Genomic DNA, 24,255 nt, shown 5'->3' on the forward strand with positions numbered 1-24,255 from the left:
AGGAGATTGACTCTGTCTAAAAGAGAAACGGAGCCAGGCAGTGATGGCTCACACCTTTAATCCTAGTACTTGGGAGTGACATGCCCTAAATCCCAGCACCAGGGAGGTGGAGACAGGAAAGGGATATGGCTCGGTGGAGAGAGGAATATAAGGCGGGAGGAGACAGGAGCTCAGGGCATTCAGTCTGAGAACTTGTAGAGACAGGATGCCCCATTCAGTCTGAGAATTTCATAGAGGTAAGAACTAGTGGCTGGCTGCTCTGCTTCTCTGATCTTTCAGCTTTCACCCCCTAATATCTGACTCTGGGTTTTTATTATTAAGACCAGTTATTAACCGTGCAACAGCCAAGAGCTGGGATTACAGCATAGAATCCTCACAAACAGCTGGAGACTGACAGCCATGGGAACGGACCCTAGTGCAGCAGCCTCAGGTAGGATAAGGGGATGTCACAGTGGTCACACCCATAGCCATCTCCAGGCCTCTTCACTTGGAGCCTCAGGAGTCAGGGCTCTGACCTTCTTACCTCTCTGGCCCCTGCAGCTCTGGGAGCTGCTGGGTAGGTTTCTGACCCACTGGAGTTGTGGGCCTGTGGTGACTGTCCCTTGTTGATCCTCCAGAGCTGGTACTGCTGCAGGCACTAGAGTATTGATCCCCAGCTCCATGCACTTTTCCTTACCTGCTGTGTCTGAGCGGCCTCTCTCTGATTGGGGGAATGAGGAGAATGTTTGCTTGTCCCTGTACCACGCTTGGAATCAATCCATTCTCCACGATCGCTGGTTCCTTTTATTATATAATATACAGGCAATGCAGCCAGCTTCAGGGAACCTCTGGCTCTGGCTCCTGAGCTGTTCTGTAGCATGCTGGCACACTAGCTAAGAGGTAGCCATGACTTCTCACTCTCCTTCCCTCTACCTTGACCACTTTGACTTTAGTGTCCAGGGAGCAGGAGATGGTCTGAGTAGAGCCCAGACTCACAAAATGCTATTTTTTGGGGGGGGGGAGCACTGATAGTTACAGTTTGAACACAAAATACCCCAACAAACTCATGTTGTCACTCATTCTTGGTCACTAGCTAGTAGCATCCTTTTTGTTTGTTGTTGTTGTTGGTGGTGGTTTGTTCTGAAATATAGTCTCACTATGTAGCCCAGTTTAAGCTGAAACTCATGATTCTCCTGCCTCAGCCTTCCAAGTGCTGGGATTACAGGTCTATGCCATCAAACCTGGTTGGTGGCATTACCTTGAGAGGGTCTGGAATCTTCAGGAGGCAGGTCTGAACTGGAGAGCTGGAGGAAGTAGGTAATAGGGGATGGGCCCCTGGAAGGGTCTTGTCTCTGTCCCCCTCCTGTCCCTCTCCCTTGTTGCTTACTGTCTGTTCTGAGAGGAGCAGCTTTGCCATCAGGATCTGTGTCTCATCACAGCCGCAGAAACCTAGACCCAGCCACAAAGGACCAAACCCTCTGGAACCCCGAAGCTGCTCCATCAGGTTATTTTGTTACAGCAACACAAACATAACTAGTACGCTGCCTGGTCTATCACTGTTCGCTAATGTCGGAAGCATCTCTGAGGGGGCAGCCCTGCCTACGCCCCTAGAACTCCCTACATAGCCCTGTTTTGCCTCTGTCCTTGTTTGTTTTGTTTTGAGCTTGGCACAAGCTAGAGTTGTTTGAGAAGAGGGAACCACAATTGAGAAAATGCCTGCTTCACATTGGCCTGTAGGCAAGCCAGTGGGGCATTTTCTCCATCAGTGAACAATGTGGGAGGGCTCACATCATTGTGGTTGGTGCTGCCCGTAGACAGGTGTCCTAGAGTATATAAGAAGTGGCGAGGTGACTCAGTGGTTAAGACCCTGGCTGCTCTTCCAGAGGACCCAGATTTCCAGCACCCACACTATGGCTTACAACCATCCATTACTATAGTGCCATGGATCTAACACCCTCTTCTGGCCCTGAGAGCAACAAGCTTTCACTTTGTGCCCATACATAAATGCAGGTAAAACACTCATGCACATTAAACACACACACACACACGAGGAGGAAGAGGAAAAAGGGAAAACAAGGAGAGGCTTAGCAAGCCAGAAGGATTGAGTTAGTAAATGGCACTCTTTCATGGCTTCTGCATCCCTTCCTGCCTCCAGGTTCCTGCCCTGGTTGAGCTCCTGCCCTGACCTCCCTGGATCACGGACTACTTTCCTCCCAAGTTGCTTTTAGTCATGGTGTTTAACAAAGCAGCACAAATTCTAATATAGCCTTCATGTGGGAACTGTTCGGACTTAAGGCTCAGTAACTCTGTAAACCTAGAGGTCCACCTGCCCACAAGCATAGGAGTGATTGCAACCAATGGGACACCCATACCCTGCCACCTAGGAGTCTCCCTAGGAATTTAGGGTTGTTTCCACAGGAAGCCAGCATTGAGACTTGTGTCTACTGTACTTCACCCAGCTTCTGGCAAACTTTAAGGCCAGGCACGTGATGATCTGAGGTTAGAATTGTTCCTGCCAAGCAAGTAGGAAAACACCCCAGTGACAGAGTGGGGTTGGGTACAAAAGGCACACACACAGCAGGGGCCTGAGCATGTGCAACCTGTTGCTTAGTCATGCTGGGTTTTCTTGGTTGGAGCGCCCCCGTGTGGCTCACATTGGCATTTCCTGTAGTGCTGAGCCAGGCAGCCTAGAACAAGCTTTTGTGACCGCTTTCTGACTGTATCTCTAGACACTAGAGGCCACAGAGACCACACAGTGCCCTGCACAGGGGGCCTGGCCCCCAATGAAGACCAGGGAATTATATAAGGCATGCTTGTAAAAACATGTGCCCAAATGAAAGATGAGTAAGGGTCTCCTCCCACCCTGCTGATCAGACTGGTCTCACAATCTCTCGCTGTTCTCACACAGGAGCATCTTTTCACAAGGCTGTCGCCTGGAGTTCTCCTGTACAGCCCCAAAGAGACACACGCCACAGCCCTTCCAGGGACACGCCCACAGCCCCACCAGAGCTCCTCCAGAGACAGCCTCACCAGGGGCACGCCCATAGACTCACCAGGGACATGCCCACAGCCCTTCCAGGGACACGCCCACAGCCCCACCAGGGACACGCCCACAGCTCTGCCAGGGACACGCCCACAGCACCACCAGGGACATGCCCACAGCCCTAGGAAGAGGCTTGGTGGGAAGTCCACCATGGCACACAAGGGCCAGCTCACTCTCCACAGGGCATGCTAGTCTTACTGAACAATAGACACCCTTGCTGTGGAATAGAGGCTCAGCTTAGAGGGTCCAGTCTACAGGGCCTCCCAGAGTGGGAAGGCATGTGGGAGAGACAAACACACGGGTGCTGAGCCAGATGAGGCAGGTGCTCATGAGGAGGAATGTGCATGCACAGGAGAAAGCATTCATCTATAGGCTACACGATGGAAAGAGGACTAGCCTCTACCACCCTGGGGCATGAGCTGGGTCTCCATAGGTGATGTGTCCCCAGGTTCAAACCCTGCCTCCATGCATTCCCTGCCCCTAGGCTCAGCAATAGGTTCCACCATATTCCCTCATAAGTTCTAGGCTCTGCTCTGTCAGTGGCAGGACAGGTGACCTCACCAGGAGCCCTTATACAGTTCTAGGTGGTGGGATGTCTCGGCTGAAGGAGCCACACTGGAGCCAAATGCCTCATTGCAAGTTACAGGTAGCCCTGGATGTGAGGACCTGGAATTTCCATGCCCTTCCCCAAATTGGGCAATCTTCATCCCTCAGAGGTTGCTGAAATCCACTGTGGCAGGCCTCGATGTCCCAAGAGATACACACACCCAGACAGCATCTGCCCAGTTCCCAAAGAGCCTCAGGGTGTCTCTGGGAAACCTGTCCTCAGTCACCTCCTCCCCATAGGGGTCTTGATGCAGCTCAGAGGGGACCAAGCCCTTTTGACTTGTCACAGGGCCTGGGGCCAACAGGGTGATCCTGTCATGGTTGTGTGTTCAACACACAGTGTAGCTGGGGTTGTCATCGCAGCTATTCAGAAGGCTGAGTCAGCAGGATCGCCATTTCAACCCCTGGGGTACAGAATGAGTTCTGGGCAACTTAATGAGACACCGTTTGAAAATAAAAACTAAAAAGAAGGTTAGGGCGACAGCTCAGGGGTGGAGAGTTTTCCTCGAATATGCCGGGCCCTGGGCTCGATCCATGTTATGTGTGTAGTGGATGGAAAGTTTTAACCCACACCGTAGCTGCTTCTGCCATCTGCCATGGGGACTGGGCAGGATGGGGCACCTTGTGTCTCAAGGCAGAGTTTCCTATCTACAGGGATGGGGAAGAAGGTGCTCCCCGCCCCCTGCCCATCTCCTTTGAGCCTTGGGCATGCCACTCCACTGGGGAGAGAAGTCCCACTAGGTATAGACCCCACTGCACTGGGGTAGGACATCCCCACTAGGTGTGGACGCCACTGCACTAGGGAGAGAAGTCCCCACTAGGTGCTGGCACCACTGCACTGAGGAGGGAGAGAAGTCCCCACTAGGTGCAGGTACCACTGCACTGGGGAGAGAAGTCCCCACTAGGTGCAGGCACCACTGCACTGGGGAGAGAAGTCCCCACTAGGTGCAGGCACCACTGCACTGGGGAGGGAAGCCCCCACTAGGTGTGGTCCAGTTACAGGCACAGAGGGGTCCACAGATAAGATAGGAAGTTGCACCGCATGGGGCTGGAGTGCACTCCCCAGGGAAGCTGCCACTCCAGGCTCTTCTGGCAGGGAAGACCTCATTCACACCGCAAAGGGCTCATTCAGTCTAGCAAGAGTAGTGGGCTGCTGATAGTGCAGTAAGGAGGGCTGTCCCCAGTGCACAGATGTTGCCACCTACCTGCAGGCCGTTGTGCGGTGGCTGCCTTCTGAAGTTCATGGAACTTTTGGTTTATCTTATCTTCACCTTCTCTCCCGGACCCGGCTTCTTGTGTGCACAGGCTCTGGACGAAGCCATTCTCAGCCAGCATCACCACCTGCCCTTGCCACCTGCAGTTCTCGGCTAGGCCCACGGGCTGAGGGTCTTCCTGGCCAGGAGAGCCACGCCTCCACTATGTCTGGGCTGTGCTTTGATCCTCATTCTTCCAGGCCAGGCCTCATATGCCCCTTGGCCTCTTCCTCTGGTCATTCCACTAAGCTCCCAGCCAGCAGAAGGGGATAGGATTCTAGCCTTTGTGCCTGGGGGTAGGGTAGGAGGTTTGTGGGGGGGGGGTCACAACTCTCAGCTGTCCTCACAGAGATGCCAACATAACAGAACAAGGTTGGGCAAGGAATCTGTCCATCAGCAAGTGTTCAGGACCACAGTGAATGATTTCAGTGTGACACTCAGGATGTCACAGGGAACCCTCCTAGGTCACCACGGCGACCATAGCCTTCCTCTTGCCATTAGGGGCAAGTCTGGGCAGTTGTGAGATCTTCTTCCAAGAGTATTGATGGTCACTATGGGAACAAGGGGGGTGTCCAGTGTGGGCTCCAGCACAGGAGCAGTTCTGACCCCTGCATGGCAGGGAACGTTACACATCGCTGTGATTGGGAGGAGGCCTACTCTTGGGGCTGAAGGTCACCAGGACTCAGTAGCCAAGGCTAGGCCTCCCCTAGAGAAGCACTACTTAGCCAGACAAATTCTAGTCCTGTCACTCCAGGGGGACAGTGACTGCAGCTCACAGTGTTTTTGCCCTCATCCTCCGCAGGGCAGGGCACAGCGCTCAAACCCTTTTGAGTCTTCAGTGTTGAGATCCAGTTTATCCTGCTTCCTCTGGCACCGGCTGCTCTCTGGTCCTGGTGGAGGACAAAGGTCCACCTTTGCCAAGGACTAGAAGACAGACACAAGCATGGGACTTAAGGGGTGAAGGGCTGGTCCCCTGGAAAAGATCTCTCTGTATCCCCTAAACGGCAGATCCAGGGGCCTGAGATGAGCTGTGTCATCGTGTCCCACCGGAAAGTGGTGACCAAGCGTGGTGTGTGGCCTTGGTGCAGGGGCTCTACGCATAAGTGCCCTTCCTGTGATTATAGGTGACCCAGGCACTTGGGGACATGGAACCTGAGCCACAGAGGATACAGAAAAGTCACAAAGCCGCCTCCTGCTGCCTAGTGGATACTGACTCCTGAGTAGGTGCTGGTCTTGAGAATGCCTGGTACTTTCTCGTGGACCCAGTGCCTGGAGAAGGGCTTTCTAAAAGGTGGGTAGCTTTTCAAGGAGCCTTCTGGAAGACCCAAGAGGGGCCTTTCTGCTTCTATGAGGGCACGCAGCCAGCTGACTGGGCAGCAGGAACCGCTATCATCTCCCAGAAGAAGGAGCAGGAGATACCAGCCTCTTAAGTACTCACCAGTTCAGAGTGCCCACAACAGCTATGACCAGAGAATGAAAGCTAGGGAGAAAAACAAGAACAAAAATAAAAACTGAAAGGGAAAGGGGAGGATGGAGAAACACAAGGAGAGAGAAAGAAAAATAAGAGTTTGTAGCATGTCTGTACAGAAACAAGCCATGAGCATAGACAGAGAGGGACCCTGGCCAGCCAGGAGGAGCAGGCAAGGACAGGAGGTGTGCAAGCGGCTTTGTGAGAACCCTAAGCTTAGGGTGACAATGCTACCCCAAATAACGCTGGGGGACTAGGCACCATTTAAGGCTAAGCTGTGGGCTCTACACCCCTACACAGCACACCAAGCTAAGTTGTGGGCTCTACACTCCCACACAGCACACCAAGCTCCCCAGGGCCAGGAGGCTATTGAGAGTCACGGAGCCGAGGATGACACCGGAACAGGAAGACACTTCCAGTACCCAGTACATACAAGTACTATTGTTTTGGCGGTGGTACATTTATAAACAACAAAATATACCGATACCCTGGATGGATTTGAAGTGTTGGTTGGGATGGGGGTAGGGGCCAATCTAACTTGGAGAAAAAAATCAAGCATTGCATTCATCCATTTGATGAAATTAGAAAGCTCAGACAGCAACCTTAACATTGCTCTAGCGTTAATTCAAACACGTGCCCTTGGGTTAAGACACAGAATGAAGCAAGCATACAGTCTGAGGAAGATTTTGCCACCTGATAGGTTTGCATTTATTTGATGGGTAAGTAGCCCATAGAGTAGCTAACGTGTCCGCCTAGCCTTGAGTCACCTAGCAGTCCCCAGTTTGTCACTTTTCTCTAGAGAGTGGAAGTCTTTCCCCAGGGCTCCATCTTTGGTGGCACCAATGTCCTTAGACTGTCAGGTCAGAATTATAGTGTTAGAAACTCAGGTGAACTAGACTGTGTCCCCTCTTGGCATCACTGGGCAACCAGTGCGCATGTAGGGCGTTTGACCACGTGGCCTAGAGTTTGTAGGCAGTCCCTGTAGGGACCTTGTTTCAAAGCGTATGCCTTCTTGATTCTGGGATACTATCTACATGGTAGACCTAGAAATTTATGTGAGGTCTGTTGAACAGGGGCAACAAAATGCTCCAAAGATGGCAATTTTTGTCACTTCTAAGGCTGGCTGGGCCGGCTGAAATGGAAAACTGCTGGGGACTGCTCTGCGGAGGAACACCTCCAAGCCATGGCTAAGGGCGGTGAGGAGATTATCTAGACAGTATCCTGCCCAAACGCTGTCCGACTGACCGCTTCCTGCATCTTATCATTTTGATGAGATCTATCTATATGTAGGAACAATCATAAGACTCAAGACTCCATCTGACTCCAGAAACCTGGGAACTAGCCCCAGCCCAGACCACGCAGGATACAGAAAAGAAAGCACAGCATCTCGTGGGTAGTAGGGATTTTTGGACACATGCCCTTCAACTTGGGGAGCACTGAGTCTGTGGATGACAGTGCACAGAGGCCCTGTACCCCAGGCTATAGAGTCAGGGTTCAGAGAAAGCACCTAAGCAGGCACCCCAGTATTTCTGGTCTTGAAGACACTCCCTGGGCATCAGAGGCAAAAGGTCTCTGAGCCCCGAGAGCAGCTCTTGGGGACCATGGCCTATCTTTCAGGAATGTGATTCTCAGACAAGCGTGATGAACCTGGAGGGTTAACCCTTCTGAACCACCCAGAGCACCAGTTTGACCTAGGTCACTGGTCCAACATATGGATCCAGAGGGGAAACTGAGGCAGTACAAAGGCTCTTGGCTCTGGTCCAGTGTACTCACAGTTCCTGCCCAGTGGTCTCCCTGCTGCTCATCTCCCCTCTGCTCTGCATGGGCTAGCTTGCAGGCCAGGTCTCAGCTGCGAGACCCGAGCTTGTCTTCTATTATCTATAGATACCAGGCAAGCCCCCGCCCCACACCCTCCAGTTGCACCCTCCCCCACTCATTTGCTTTACCTTTTCTTCCAGCTCCTTTATTTGTCTCTTCTGGGTTTCTATTCTTTCTTCTAATTCTTTTATTCTCTGCAATGTTAAAAGAAGGAAGATATTCAATAAACAGAGGATTGGAGTACTACATATAAGAGGGTCAAGAGTTCCCTTCACTTATTTGGTAGACAATAGCCCACAAAGTAGCTACTGCGTTGCTCCAGTCCCAGCTCATCACTTCTCCTTTGATGGGACCAATGTCCTCTGACTTAGTCAGGTCAGAGACTGTACTGTTTAAGTGGAAGAGCAAGGAGTTAGCTTATGTCCCTCCCAGGGCCATTATACAGAGCAACAGGCAACCAGTCCATAGAGCTACCAGCTAGAACTGTCCTTCTGCAGCTGAGGCCTGGGGACTTGGAAGTAGCTGAGTGCTTCCAAATGACAGCTGGAGCAAGAAGGATGGGGTGACCTGCCTAACCCTGACTACCCTGGAGCCCCAGAGGGCCCATAGTAGGCCCACAGTAGGGCATGGGCACATCCTAGTGATTGATAAGCCCTGTCCTATGGCCTCCTGACCATCACGGGAAGGTAGCATCCATCTTGTAGGAGCTTATCTTAATCTGCAGTCTGAGCTTTTTTGTGTTTAGGATGGTCTGACTTGAGTTGTAATCATAGACACTGCTTTTGGGCCAACCCCAGAGGCAGAAGCTGTGACAGTTATAACAGGGCTAGGGTAATGGTTGGTTAGCTGCTGTCCACAGACGACACTCTTACCATTAGGGGACAGTGTCATGTAGGAGACCCAGGAGTCCATGGAGAGCTACCACCCAAAGGCTTTGGTTAGCAACACAACTGCTAGACTAGGAGCTAGATAGGGAGGGACACGGACTCAGTGAGAAAGCGTGTGGTCACTGGAGGACACATCTGTTAAACGTGTGGCCCCCCGGGAAGCTGGGTCTTGGGAAGCGCAGTTGACCCTCTATCCCCACCCTGCTGCCATCCGCACCTGCTGTGCAATCTGCAGCAACTCCATGCGCTCCCTCAGGATCTGGGCATCGCGCTCACGTAGCTCGCTCATGACCTGGCGCTTCCATTGTTCCACTGCCACCTTGAGCTTCTCACGCTCCTCTTCTGACAGCAGCTCAGCCACTTTGGCCCCGGCTTCCTGCTGCAGGGCATCATACAACATGGCTTCCAGCTCCAGGATGTGCTGGGGACAGGAGACAGGCATCAGCCCTCCCCTTCTTCAGGAGTGGGCCCACTCGCTCCACGGTAGACAGCCTTGCCTCTCAGCTGAGTTCTTACTGGGGAGGAAGTGTGTCCAGTGGTCTCTGGGGGAAGGGCCTGGAGGGTCACAGACACCTTCCTTCCTAACTAGCAGGCATCCTAGAAGAGGTGGGGGCCAAACACCAGCTGTGACTCCCTGCAGATGTCCTGGTACCACAGTGTGCTTGTGTTTCTGCCTCAGCGACTGCTCAGAGAAAAGGGAACTTTAGGGAAACCAGAACCACACTCTCCCACTCTTTATTTGGTGCTGGGGAGGGAACCCGGAGCCTCAGGCATGTCAGGCAACAACACTATCAAGGAGGGTGAGACCCAGATCCTGAGACCCAGCCTTCGAAAACAAGCGTGGTACATGTGGCTTAGAGCAAACACTGCAGAGGTTTCGTACGCTCCTGCTAGTGAGAACTTTGATCTGGACTTTGTTTATAGACAGGATACAGCAGGAGATGAGCCTAGGTCACCAGAGGGATGTTCCCTGCCTTCGGTTAGCCGATAGTCCGCTTACTGTGTCTTGAACTAGCATTGGCCCCAGAGTAAATGTCACTACCATCTGACATACAGCCTCGAGAAGCAGAGGATGTGGGAATGACCCCAAAGGCCTACAGACTGCTGCTCACTTCGGATCACCATAGGATCATTCTGTGCACTCCAGCACCCACACCTGCCCTCAGCCACACATCAGACCACCAAGTGTTCTTCCTGAGTTACTGCTGTCACCTCTCTGTGCCTTGAAGGATACTCAATGGGACAAGGCACTGCCCACAGGATAACAACCCTATACAAGGATAACTAAACTCTTGATAGGATAGGTGGCCTTTGGTTCCCCTAGGGAGTCTCTGCAGCTGGGCATTAAGTGTCCCTGTTATATCAGCTATGATTCAACACTTGATTGGGTTCAGTGTCCTTCTTGGAATAGAAAGGTTGACAAATGTCCTGTTGGATCTCCTTGGGTTCTCAAGCTGATGCTACCAAGGGCTGGCTGGAGTGCAGCTCAGGGGGTTTGTGTGCTGGAAGCTTGGCTCCTAGCATAACGGCACTAAGGTGGTGGAACCTTTAAGAGCCTATGGAGACCACTGAGTCAACAGGGTTCTGTCCTTAGAAGGCATCAGTGTGGCTCTCGGGGGTTCAGACGTGGATTGCTATAAAAGGGGTAATCTTGGCCTCCAAATCCCTCTGTTTGGCTGCCCTGCTGTGATCTCTCTCTCATTCCCATATATCCCCACCATGATGCCATGACAGAATATAGGCAGAGTCCTCTCCAGAGCCCAGCAGATGTGACTCCCCAATTTTGGACTCGCAGCCTCCAGATCGTGAACTAAATAAACCTGTCTTCTTTATACATTACCTGGTGTCAGTCTTTTCATTATAGCAACAGGATACAGACTAATAGAGGCAACCACAGAGCACATCTTTCATTGTTATCCTTAAGTAGGAATATTCTTACTTGGGGCTGGAGAGATGTTTCAGAGGTTAAGAGCACTGGCTGCTCTTCCAGAGGTACTGAGTTCAATTCCCAGCAACCATGGTAGCTCACAACCTTCTATAATGAGATCTAGTGCCCTCTTCTGGCATGCAGGTGTACATGTGGGCAGAACACTGTACACATAATAAATAAGTAATAATTAAATAGGGATATTCTCTTTAGGATATTCTCGACTCCCCAAAGGATGACCAGATACACAGAACAGGCCAAATGTCCATTTCTCCAAGTTTGAATGAACAAAAGGAGGGTCTCCAGTAGAATGATGTTTCCCTATGAACACTCAGTTGTCTTCAGTTAATTCCTAAATGAACTGTGCGTTCATTAATTGTCTACCAACTAATTTATTGTATCTATATTAGTTCCCAATGTCCCTACACATGTCCCTACACTCATGTGTCCATGTGCGTCCTTGCATGCTTGCCCTCTGAAGCATTTGCTGAATGGGCAGTAACATGTCCTCAGAACCCAGACGGAGAAAAGCCGAGAGTGACCCCACACTGAGTCTTGGTGCCTGCCTAAAGTTTTGAGCCTGGCCACACAGGCCTCTGAGATGTTCACAGGGGTGGATAAGCTGGCAGATGTCTACCAGTTTGCTCCCTCACCTTGTGGGCTTGGTCCAGTGCCTGCTTCCTGTAGTCCAACTCCTCATCCAGGTAGCCTTTCTGCTTGCTGAACAGCTCCTGGAACACAGAGGGCCAGGCCTTGACCTAGGTATACAGACCTGGTGTAATTGGTTTCAGGGGCACTCTGGAAGATTCCACTGACCTTCTCACTCTCCAGATCTACCATTTTCCGCTGTAGCGCTGACTCTGTCTCTTCGATCCTCTGGAGCCACTGGGCACAAGCACAATGAACAGGTGACAGTGACTCCTAGCATCCCCCACATGACCATCAGTGCCAACTGCCTCCCACCCAACTCCACGGAGACAGCCTGGAAGGTCAAGGGGGGGGGCTGACTAAGGAAGGGGAGTTAGGGTTGGGCTGATATTGTGGCCCTACCCATGCCACCTGATGTTCATATGTCTGCCACTCCTGCCTTCCCTGGGAGAGGAGGAACAATTGGTTTGGGGAACAGCAGGAGCAAGTACATTTTAGAACTCTGCCAGGAGGGGTTGGGTGGCCTGTTTCCCTAAATCCTTGTTTACCAGGATCCCCCTTTCCTGCATGGCTGGAGGTCTGAGAAAGGGCTGAGAGTGAGGGTGACCTGCTAAGCAAGTCTAGACTGGGGGCAGGACCAGGATGAGGACGCTGAATAAGATCCAGAATAAGATCAGGGAACCAAGATACATTGCCAGTTTACAGACTCAACCCAGCTTCCAATTTACCTCCTGGAGGAGGCAGAGGTGAAGCCAGCATTGGGGCAGTGTCTGTGGGAGGGGTGGAGACAGAGCTATTTGCTCAGTGTTTGGCTGAATCTCCGCTTGCAGAGGTTCTTGGTGTTGCTGTCTGTCCTGTGTGGGTCAGTTTCCCCAGGCAGACAAGACCAAGAGGACCAGGCCCCTGCCCTGAAGGCACCTCTCCCATGGAGAGTATCTATAGGAGCCCCTCCCTCTCTGAGACATCCACAGAGTCCCTGTTACCTTTTCTGCCAGGGTCAGGACTGTCCTGGCTTGAATGACAACCACTTGTTCCTCATTGGTCAGATTCTGGGTGCAAAAGCAGAACACAGAGTCAGTGTCAGAGGGAGGTGTGGGGTGAGTGGGGGTGGTGAATGGACATGGGGCTGGGGCTATAGCTAACAGATATTTTTACTCATCACCCTTCTGCATCTCTGGGGTACTATCCACATCACCTCTCACTGTCAGACCACAAAAAGTCTAAAAGAACCATCTGGGGCAGCTTAACCAGCAGGCAGCCCTAAGCCATGTTTTAGAGACAAGTGTCCTCTAGCTTCCCTATCCCAGTCTTGACTTCAAGCCAGCATTACCCACATGCAGCCACGGTGAAGATCAAGTAACCATGGCTGTGAATGACCCCAGTTTCTGCGGGTGTTCATTTGCTTTTGCCTTTTTTCTGCATTCGTGATTTCCCCCAAAGGACCTCCAGGTGGTCTTTCTGAGCAGGGTTTGTCTGACTTTGCGGACAAATGTGTCCCTTGTCTGGATGTGGCCAGCCACACACTCAGCGTAAGGCTGCCATCTGCATTGGATCTTGAGCTGCACCAAGAGGAGCAGGAGGCACAGCCAGCTCAGGCTGGCACAGGGGAGCTTGCCTCTAGCACAGCCAGCTCAGGCTGGCACAGGGGAGCTTGCCTCTAGCACAGCCAGCTCAGGCTGGCACAGGGGAGCTTGCCTCTAGCCCTAGGACTCGACCAAGTCACACCGGGAGCTAGCCCTTCCCTCCTAGAAGATGAGCTTCCTAATGTCAGGTAGTTCCTTCTTCCCTCAACCTCCAAGTCAGAATGGGGTCCCTCACGAGTGAGCGCTCTAACAGGCAGGGAGGCAGGGGGCTGCACTGCCTGGGATGGGCACAGTGGGGGCCTCATCTCCCAGTGCTGGACCACAGTGCTCTTTATCCCTGCTCGTAGCCCTCCCATGACCCCTCATCCTACCGTTCCTCATTCCTCCCTCCTACTCTCCTTCATTCCTCCTGTTCTAGAAGCCCCTCACCCACAAAGGGCAGAGCTGCGTGGTCATAACTCTGTCTGCTGGCTAGGATGATGAACACTGGGAGGTTGAACAAAGCAGCTTCAAGGTAATGGAAGGGATCTACTTGAATGAATCAAAGTGGATTGTAGTGCTCTTGGGGTCATTTTGTGGTAGGCAGTCTGACCTCTGACCCCTGGAGGTTGTGCCCTAGTGCCCCGCTTTGTTTGATCAGTCTACAGCCCTCTCTTTTCCAGATGACAGCAAGGTAACCACAGCAGCTTGAGCTGCACCACCTGCAATGAAGGATGGGCGTCCGATCTGGCCCCACTGATTTCTCTACTCTGCCCCAGTATCCTGGCCCCTGGGGAACCAGCAGCAGGCAGGAAATGTCTGGTGATAGCAGCCATGACATTCGCGTATTCTAACTATGAAAGTGACAGTCACTTGGTTCCTCACCAGCAGGGCCGCCAAATGCTTCCAGACAGAACTCACCAACTCGGGCATCTCACAGTACATTGCTGCATTGTGATAAGTACAGTCAGAACTTGGCCCATTGGCAGGAACTGCCATGGTCTCCTACATGTAAGACCTGGCCATATTCTCTCTGATTGTCATCCTTCTCTGCCTATGTGGTCTGTGAGAGTGACCTCAGAGGCTGTATGATGATCCTAGGGCAATCAAGCTACTAGCACTTTTAAGTGAGAAGCTACTGGGTTAAGGAAGGACCCTGACACAGAACCAGCTGGGGTTATCACCATAGTCATTAAATCAGCTTAGTAAACTTCTGAGGCTTCAGTTTCTCTAGCTATGCAGCAGAAGTTAGCATCCACAACAGAACTTACACCTAAGTATAGATCCCAGGGCGCAATGCACCACAGCTACCCCTGTTAGTGAATGGTACCTTACCATCTTTGCTATAAAGGAACCACCAAGAGTGGTTAAGGGATAGATAAGGAACTCCCTGAAGGTGCTTCTCCCTGCTCTGCTCCTCACTGCTTCCCAGGAAATGAGAAGAGAAAGAGAAAGGCCCCTGTCAATGCCAATGCTGACGGGGGAGGGGCAGGGGCAGAGATAAGCAAGTATGTGTTAATGCATGGAGGATAGATAGGTGAGTGGATGCAGGATGGGCTAATGGAGGGAAGAGGGGAGAAGGTGGAAGGAGGAAGAGAGGGAGGGAGGGAGGGAGGGAGGAAGGGAGGGAGGGAAGGAGGATGGATAAATAGAATTAAGTTGGCTGGGTGGATGGGTGGATGGATGGATGGATGGATGGATGGATGGATGGATGGATGGATGAATGGATGGACGGATGGATGGATGGACAAATGGTAAACAGGATAGAAGGATGGATGGGGATGGACAAAAGGTGGGTGGGTGGTGTATGGTAGACACAAGATAGATGAAAGGATAGATTGATGTGTTATAGAATATTATTTTAAGGTGTATTGTTTTGCTTATGCTCTGGAACATTTGTTTAATGATGCAAAGATGTGTTTAATTAAATAAAATTCACCTGCGGTCAGGAGGTTGCAGCAGCAACTAGCTGACAGGAAGTAGTAGGGAGGAGCCAGGAGGAGAGTTTTTTGTTTGTTTGGTTGGTTGGTTGGTTTTTTGTTTTGTTTTGTTTTGTAGCTTTTTGGAGCCTGTGCTGGAACTCACTATGTAAATCAGGCTAGTCTCGAGATCCACCTGCCTCTGCCTCCTGAGCGCTGGGATTAAAGGCATGCACCACCAACATCCGCAGAGAAGGGTTTTTAAGGAGGGGTGAGGAGAAGCACCAGGACTTTTGGAGAGACGCAAGGAGAGGAAGTGAGCTACTTGTTATTCAACCTCTCTGTGGAACAAAATTCCACCTCAAACTTTGAATCTTGAATTCTTTAGAGGGACAGATATTTAGTTAAGTTCCCTTCATACCTTTGAAAGAGTCGGTGCCTGAGGGAACAGAAGGCTGCGGCCCTTGCAGCCTAACCACTGCTGACAGCCTTGGATTAAAAGGCAGCAACAATTTAAAGAAGAGAATACCACTGATAGGCAAGGAACTGGAGGGTAGACGGCAGGCAAAGGGTGGCTGGAGAGACGGTGGATGAAAGAGGGGAAGATATCTGTATGTATGTATAGAGTGTGGACAGGGCAGAATGACGGGTTGAAGGAAGGCTAGGAAAAGTAGCCTGAAGGGGGCTGCACTGACTTTGTTCACTTGAAGATTAGGAGTCTTTTAAGGAGTGTCCTGCAGAAATTGGAACTGTTCTCCCAATGCGATTTGGAGATTACCTGGACTCTGCTTCTACCTCCAGATCAAAAAATTGAGACTCCTAACAATCCTGGGTTGCCTATGAGCAAGGCTTCCCTCGACCAATACTCTATGGTCACAGAACAGCTATGATCCAAAGAGAGTCCAGAAACTAAGTACACATGACTGAGCCCCAAGGATATAGCCACAATGAGCCAAGATCAGATTTTCCCCAAATGCAGTTGGCCATTCTAAGGAGGCTGTTCACCTCAGGAAAGGTTTCTGTTCAGGGTAGCCTAGGATGGGACTGGGGTGGGCTTCCCGGGCCCCTGGGCCTGAGGGTGGGCTGGGGTGGTCAGCATGAAGAGGCATGCACAAGTCAGGAGAGCGACATACACTTACGGCGTTATCCCCCAGGATGTCCAGCTTCTTCATCAGCTCCGTGACCAGGATGTCCTAGGAGGCAGACAGAGGGACAGGGCGGTTTGTGAGTGGCAGCTTGGGAGGCCAGGCAAGGTGAAAGAGGGGAGACTTACCGTTACACCTTCGGCCTCACAGTACACCTGCAGGGGGCTCTTCCCATCCACGAAAGGCGTATGGTGGAAGTTGATGGCAGGTGACTTCCTCTCCCTCTCCTGAGACAAAAAGCAGAAGGCTGGGCATGGCAGTAGTGGGGCTGTTCTCACCCTGTCTCCTCCCTCCCTGGTGCTGAGCTGGTGCACACTGACTGAGACCACCCACTGGGGAGTCAAGGTGGTTTTCCCGAACTCAGCTCTGGGGGAGTCCTTGGGCAGAAACCTCCACGGACTTGCCAGGAGATTGTCCCTCTGTGCTTGCTGCCCCAGGTGGTAGGATGTTGGCTCTATGGAGCCTTGGCCATGTGGCCTCCTGGTACCCATCCCAGGGTTCTTCACTTGCTCATTCATCCCCGAGTCCCAGGGGTCGTGAAGAGGCTTAGAAGACAGATGTCAGGTAGACTCATCCACAGGATTGGCAAAATGGGCACTGGAGGAGACCACTGATGGGGTTCATTGCCCTTGTGCAGAGGCTGACACAGGAGCCGAGGACTCATGAGGGACAGCCAGTCAGCTTCACAGCCCTCCAGGGACCCAGAAAGTGGATGGGTGGGTGGACTTTGTGCAGAGTCCACCAGGCTTTCCCCCACTGGACTGAGATGGAGGATGCAGGGCTGTGTGGGAATGCCCATTAAGGACACATCTGTGTGATAACTTCCTCTCACCTTAGTGAGCAACATTGCTCATCTGTCCTCACAGTGAAAGGTGGCATAGTGACATGACCCCCCGCCTAACCCAGTCTGACCTCCCAAGGATCTCTGCCTCTCCTCCTCCATAGGTTATAAAGGAGGGCACAGGCCAGAGACAGTAGGGCAAAGTTGAGGGGCACCTGACCCCTGTATGGTACCTTTCCTCCACCAAGAGGCTTCTACAGACTAGAATGAATGTCTGCTGGGCTGCACCAGGGCCTGGGGACTGTCCCTGCCACTGGTCACCTCAGCGTAGCTGCAGCCCCTGTGCTTTGCTGAGGTCATGGGTCTGGACCTATAAAGCCCTGGGCCTTTTGTTTGCGTTCCTTTCCCTTTACAGTGCTAGGTTCTTGCTTGCCACCCCTCACCTCTACCCCAAGTGACCTTACTCTATACCTCGGCCCCATCCTTCCTCGGAGGGATACAGCTGACCCCCACCTGGCCTCTTCTCTTTCCCAGGTGGCCTTTGGGTTTTTGTTCATCCCAGGAGCTGAGAGGTTTGAGAAGAGGATCCCAGCTCATGTCCCTGTGGCCTGCCAGCTTGTGTGTCTCTCCCCCCACCCCCATAGCCTTCCCTACCTCAAGCTCCAGGATCCTGAATTCCAGCAGTTCATTCTGGTCCTTTGCATCCTGGACCTCGTGTTTCAGCCGGGCCTCCTCTGTCTCCATTTGTTTTATCTGAAGAATAGGAAGTGGATGAGGTGAGAAGGTGTCTGATTCCTTCAGAGAACACGTAGACCGGATTTCTGGACAGCTGTTTGGTTCTGTGAGAACAGGGCACTTGCCCCGTATGACGACGCTGCCCAGAGAACTGCTCCACAGAGATAGAGAAGGAAGGAAGCTATTGAGGACAAGGGGTCCTCTGTGCGGTTCCTGGAGCTCAGGCTGGTCCACGGCACAGGGGAGGAATGAATGGGTGTGTGGTTGCCTAGCCACATTCTAGATTTCTGCAGGAAACTTAGGAGTGTTTAGATAGCACCAGTAATGAATGAACTTGACGTTGACGTAGATTCTACCTTCCTGAGCATGAACACACAGGGGCTGGTATGTAGCTCAGTCTTAAGCGGCAGGGAACATGCCTAGCGTGCACAAGGCTCTGGGTTTGATCACTGGTATCACAAACCAAAACCAAAGGCTAACACATGCCACCCATGGTTCACATCTTCAGCAGCTCCATAAACACAGGATGCCCGCTGAGGAGGAGGCAGCTATAGCCATCTCTCCCAGCACTGAACTCAGAGATGCCTAAGCCTGGTCTAATATTCAGGATGCTCGAGCAGCAAGATGGATCCTTCCACAGCACTAGTTCTCGTCCTGAACATTTGGGAGCTTGGAAGTACCTGCAGGGCTCCGTTGGGACACTGCACTCATCAAATCCAGAGGAGAGCACAGGTATGTGTGTGTGTGCACGTGTGTGCTCATACGTGTGTGTGATATGCCATCTACATGTGCACATACGGATGCCAGACAAGGACACAGAGCATCTCCTTCAACCACTCTCCACTGTGTTTTTGAGATAGAGCTTTAAATTTAGAATTCACTGATTCAGCTGGCCGACAAGCCCCAGAGCCCCTCCCTGGACTGAGGATATAGACACATGCCGCTCCACCCAGCTTTACATGAGTACCAGGATCTGAACCCAGGTCCTCAAGCAGCTTGGCAAGCTCCTTCCTTACTGTCATTTCTTCAGCTCCCTGGAGAGCACCCATTTTTAAATGGGCATGAGCATACAGGTGTGCCCACAGGTGTTTAAGTGTGGGTGTGCATCAGACAGAGGTCTGATCTCCAAATTATACAAAGAACTCAAGAAATTTGTCACCAAAAGAACAAATAATCCAATAAAAAAATGGAGTACAGACCTAAACAGAGAACTCTAAACAGAGGTATCTAAAATGGCTGAAAGATACTTAAGGAAATGTTTAACATCCTTAGTCATCAGAGAAATGCAAATCAAAAGAACTCTGAGATTCCCATCTTATACCTGTAAGAATGGCCAAGATAAAAACACTGATGACAGCTTATGCTGGAGAGGTTGTGGGGAAAAGGGAACACTCCTGCATTGCTGGTGGGAATGCAAGCTGGTACAGCCCCTTGGGGTGTCACTGTAGCAATTTCTCAGAAAATTAGAAAACAACCTTCCTCAAGATTCAATAATACCACTTTTGTGTATATATTCGAAGGATGCTCAATCATACCACAAGGACATGTGCTCAACTATGTTCATAGCAGCCTTGTTTGTCATAGCCAGAACCTGGAAACAACCTAAATGCCCTTCGACTGATGAATGGATAAAGAAAATGTGGTACACAATGGAGTACTACACAGCAGAAAAAATAACAACACCTTGAATTTTGCGGGAAAATGGATGGAGCTAGAAAACATCATTTTGAGTGAGGTAAACCAGACACAGAAAGACAATTATCACATGTACTCACTCATAAGTGGTTTTTAAACATAAAGCAAAGAAAACCAGCTCACAAATCACAATCCCAGAGAACATAGACAACAATAAGGACCCTAAGAGAGACATACATAGATCTAATCTACATGGGAAGTAGAAAAAGACGAGATCTCCTGAATAAATTGGGATCATGGGGACCTTGAGGGAGGATTGAAGGGGAAGGGAGAGGCAGGGAGGGGAGCAGAGAAAAATGTAGAGCTCAATAAAATCAATTAAAAAAAGTGTGGGTGTGCATGAGTGTTAGTGTGTACCACAAATGGAAGTCACAGCTCTCCTATCTAGGCCCACCTTGGGAAGGTGTGTTGGTAGCCCCTAAGACTCTACAAAGAGTAGCATGGCTCTTCTCCCCTGTTTTAATCAGATAAAACATTACAGCCAATAAAGTCACAGTCAGGGAAACGAACTTTTTTTTTTTTTTTTAATTTCTTGTTATCAGAGACCAAGAGAACCCATAGCTGAAGATACTATTAGGTACTGCCCTACTTGCGGGGCACAGTCAGGAACAAAAATTCAGCTTCACCTGGGGACTCTCAAGCGGGCTGTACTCTGAGGACAATCAGTCTCATGGTGATCATTGCTAGAAGTTTCCTAACCCACATGGCTTCTGACCAGGGTGTTTCCAGCAATTTCTCCAGCCATCCTTACCCATCAGCACAGAGAGTTACCACAATAGCTGCAGATACAGCTCTGTTGAACCTGGGAGAAGCAGCTCTGGCTTCCTCTTCCAGGAAGTGGGCTACCTTGGGCTGCTACAGGGTGAACCACAGAAAGGCCTGGAACTCGTGCCCATGTCTACCACCAGCCCACAAAATCTACCACATACTCCACATGCACGCACAGCTGGGAGGCAGGGCATACCTTTTCTACAAGCTCTTGGTTCCTTCGGTACAGTGCTTGCTTCTCCTCAATCCACTTCATATCCTTGAAAATGAAATTGAAATGCAGGCGTGAATACCCTGCAGGAGAACACTGCAGGGCTACAGGAAACACATATAGATATGTAGACAGACAGACAGACACACACACATACAGACACACATTTTCACACACATAAGTCCTATAAAAACACAAAACCAGAAACCACAATATACAAACAAAAGACCTGTAAGGTAAAAAAAAAAATTAAAGAAAAAAATACCTTATATAAAAAAAAGCATTATAAGACCAAAACCCTCCAACAATACCATTGGCTTTGCTTTGTGTTGACCATCAACTGCTGGACATTCAACCTGTCCTTATGGGTGGTTTCTATGCCCACTGAAACTCTATTGGAGAAAACTAATTTTTCTTTACAAATGGTTATCAATTGGAGATGGCTTCTGGGTTAGGGGTGGGGGCTTGGGACATAGTGTTCTCATCCCTTTTCCCTGGTCACTTTTCTTTTAACATGAACAACAGAATAGCAGCCGTCTGGGATACAACTCAGCTGTGATGACTGGGCCAGGACCACATCTTGGCCTGAGAAAGCTGCACATGTATGAACACCATTGATGCAGGTTTAAATGCATGGTGGCCAGAGAAGTGGAGGTGAGTGGGTTCTGTGAGCATGGGGACAGATCCCTCCATGGGATTGAAGATTCTGGCAGTGGTGTTCTGGTATGAGAAGGTGTGATAACACCTTGAGCCATTTGATTCCAGGGGGATGATGGGTCCCCAGAAACTCAGGTCAGGGGCTAAACCAGGGGCAGTTGGGGACTTTTGACTCTGATGTCTGTGGTGAGGGTACATAGGACCTGAAGTTCTGCCCTGGCTCAGAGTAATGGTGGCGAAGCCAAGGAGATGCCTTGTTCCATGGGTAGGCAGATTCTTGCTTCACGTAACAGTTTGCTAGGCATTCCTTCTGGATACTAGAAACTTCCACATACTATCCCTGCTCAGCTTTGCAGCGTGCAGTGAATAATTCCTGTACTGGTATGTGTTCACCCTCTCCATCCTTCTTGAACAGGAAACTTGGAAACCACTGAGGGCCATTCCTCTCCCAGGAATCCCCTGTACAGATAGAGGATACTAACCCCACAAGCAACCCAAGGAACTCACCTGCCCCTGCTCAGCCAGTGCCTTTTCCAGGTCCTCCACCCGGGTCTGTGCTCTCTGGATTTCTGCTTGCAGCTGCTCACGGGTCTGTAAGAAAGGAGGAAGAATACATCAAATTTTCTCTAACAGCCCAGACAGAGACGTACTCAGAGAGGCAGGCTGCAGAGCACTCTGCCTCAGTCCGGTAAATTGATAAAGAGTTGCGCAGTGTTGCCAAAACCCTAAGTTGCAGAATTGCCTCTTGCCCTGCCGGGCCAATAGGGAGAGTGTGGCCAACCAGGACCAAGACCTCACAGCTTTCTGCTCAGGAGGGCCCCACCATCCCACAGCCTGTCTCCCTACTCACGGCCCCAACCACAGTTCTAAGGCAGCTGTCCCTGGAAAGCAGTGAGGAGGATACCTTTTCCTGCATCCCTCCCTGAGACTTGGTGCCCTCACTGCCTCCAGTAGCCGGCAGATAGTTCCTCCCCCAGCCCAGCCTTGGTAGTCAGGGTTGCCTGGATGCTGCTGAGTGATGGGACGTGTCCAGAGAAGCAGAACTGCCACCATCCATGCCAGTTCCATCTCTAGTTCGAACTGACCCAGTCTCAGATTCCACAGCCCTGGCCTTTAATGTCTTTAGTGCTAACACCCAGGAACCAGTGACTGCGGGATTGAAGAGGCTTAGCTCAAAAGTTTGAGCAAGTGGAGCGTCCCGGTAGGGGACAAGCAGGGAGGAGCTGAGTGGGAGCCCGAACATCGCAGAGTAGAAGTCATTTAGACCTTAACTTCTCGCTCTGCATCCAATGTCCCGCCGACTTGTTCCTGCAGCAAGGCATAAGCTCGCTGCAATGCCTGGTACTCCATGGTCAGCTGCCGGAACCTCAGCTCCGTCTCTTCCTTGGCCATACCCTAGAGAAGCATGTGGGCACAGCACAGGCACCACATGTGCAAAGAGAGGTATGACGTTAACCTGGGTGCCACATGGCAGCACCCCCAAACAGCTGGGCTCTTCTTTTCCCAGGGAGGTACAATGACTAGTCTAAGAAGCATGCCAGAGTGACTCTGCAGCCTCTGGGGAGGGGTACTACTTGGGACCCAAGACTGCACAGAGGGGGCTTTTCCTGGCAGGTGCCCCTTCGTTCCTGGGGTGGAGGATGAACTGTCCGTGATGAAGCCAGGATAAGCCTCATTGGTTGGTAGCCAGTGACCAGAGGCTCAGTTAGAACTCCTATTTTCCCTGACCCCAAGGTCTCTTTATGACAGATGAGCCCCACCCCCCAACTCTGCTGACAGAAATGTGTCATGAGAAGTACACTGAGCTTGGGAAAGGTACAGCCCCCCCCCCAGGCCTGTGCCAAGACCGCTGACCTCTGGCTCACCCCTGGGTATGTACGGCTAGCTACAATGTCACCTGATGCCACAGCTAGAGAGCAGATGCAAGGGGGTCGGCTGTCACCTTGAGCAGGCTGTATCTAGGAGTGGCCGAGTCCGTCCTCCCACCCTGTCCCTCACCTAAGGCTGATGGGAGTGAATGTGTTATGATCGCTTAGATTTCTAAGCAAGTCCAAATCCTTTAGGCCACCACATTCCAGCATCTATCAGGGAAGGCCACTGGACTTGGTCAAGACTGTGAACCACACTTCCTGTCCACAGAGGCTGGCCACGCTAGAGCAGTCCCTATAAGGATAAATCCTGATTTTCAGGTCTGGGAGCTGAGATGGTTGCTGGACTTGAGGTGGCCATCATTCTGGCCGGAGAGCCTAGCCAGACAGGACAGCTAGCTGTTTGTTTTTATACACGAAATGGCTCTGCTCAGTGCACTGAGGCTCCGGTGTGCCCTGATTGGTGCTGGCCTCTTGCTTGGAGGTTCAGACCTTCCTGAGAAGCCTTTTAAGAGAGTGGAGAACCCTATAAGGGGCTCAGGCTGCATGGAGGGCAGAAGCATGACCAGACACTGGAGGCAAGGAGTAGCCCTCAGCAGCCACACACCCAAGCAGTGCAAATGATGCTCCTCGCTGTGCTAACAGGAGGACCGCCAGGGGCAGGCCAGATCCAAAGGGAGCAGCCTTCACGCGAGAGCTCCACCCTATCCCTTGCCCACCTGACTAAGTGCCTCACTGACCCTCAAGGGCTGGCTAGTCAAAGAACTCTGTAGGAGACCCAAGTTACCTCTTCCAGGTCATCTTCGGGGGTGCATGGGGTCTGGTCTGTTCTGTCAGTTTGATAAGAAATGGAAGAGCCATCGGATTCCAAGGAAGCTTCTTCATCATAGCCAAAGAAGGTCTCCACAACAACCGGCTTCTGACCCAAATGCAATGCATTAGTGCATACCCAACAATGCTTTAGTGCAAACCCAACAATGCATTAGTGCAAACGCAGGCCAGGCATGGCTGGCAGCCCTAGGCCTCCTTCTGTCTCTTCTTCCTGTTGCCCTGGTATGGGGGTCACAGGTGAGTAGCTATTCCCCAATTCCAATACAGTTCACCCCCTTCTATGTTTTGCTGCTGTCCTTCAAGAAGCACTGGGACTGGTCTCTTACAGGCCAAGGTGAAGGTCTGGGCATTATTAGCCAGCTTGGTTATCCTGGAGGAAGGATGATGGAGGGTAGATGGGGAAGTGAACCATGGTCCCTGGATAAGCAGTTCCTGGACCTGATTTTCGTGCCTG

General features: G+C 51.3%; 1 protein-coding gene across 16 annotated transcripts in view; it reads right to left on the reverse strand.

Moving 5' to 3' along the window:
- Jakmip3 (Janus kinase and microtubule interacting protein 3) overlaps positions 1-24,255 on the reverse strand; it is a 131,293-nt gene that overhangs the window by 14,559 nt on the left and 92,479 nt on the right. For 6 of the 16 annotated variants that reach the window (XM_057777752.1, XM_057777762.1, XM_057777760.1 and 3 more), the window contains 14 exons: positions 23,758-23,886; positions 22,369-22,497; positions 21,610-21,693; positions 20,431-20,493; positions 17,691-17,789; positions 16,384-16,482; positions 16,244-16,303; positions 12,613-12,678; positions 11,798-11,866; positions 11,635-11,712; positions 9,272-9,475; positions 8,296-8,361; positions 6,320-6,361; positions 4,834-5,805 (listed from right to left, as the gene is read on the reverse strand). In XM_057777752.1, the coding sequence (XP_057633735.1) occupies positions 5,671-5,805; positions 6,320-6,361; positions 8,296-8,361; positions 9,272-9,475; positions 11,635-11,712; positions 11,798-11,866; positions 12,613-12,678; positions 16,244-16,303; positions 16,384-16,482; positions 17,691-17,789; positions 20,431-20,493; positions 21,610-21,693; positions 22,369-22,497; positions 23,758-23,886 (1,323 nt within the window). In that variant the 3' untranslated portion in view covers positions 4,834-5,670. Of the gene's footprint in view, positions 1-4,833; positions 5,806-6,319; positions 6,393-8,295; positions 8,362-9,271; positions 9,476-11,634; positions 11,713-11,797; positions 11,867-12,612; positions 12,679-16,243; positions 16,304-16,383; positions 16,483-17,690; positions 17,790-20,430; positions 20,494-21,609; positions 21,694-22,368; positions 22,498-23,757; positions 23,887-24,255 lie in introns of those variants that run through there. The other 10 variants (XM_057777765.1, XM_057777763.1, XM_057777756.1 and 7 more) reach the window with 6 other exon arrangements.

This window comes from Chionomys nivalis, chromosome 8 (genome assembly GCF_950005125.1).
Source record: "Chionomys nivalis chromosome 8, mChiNiv1.1, whole genome shotgun sequence".
Classification (NCBI taxonomy): domain Eukaryota; kingdom Metazoa; phylum Chordata; class Mammalia; order Rodentia; family Cricetidae; genus Chionomys; species Chionomys nivalis.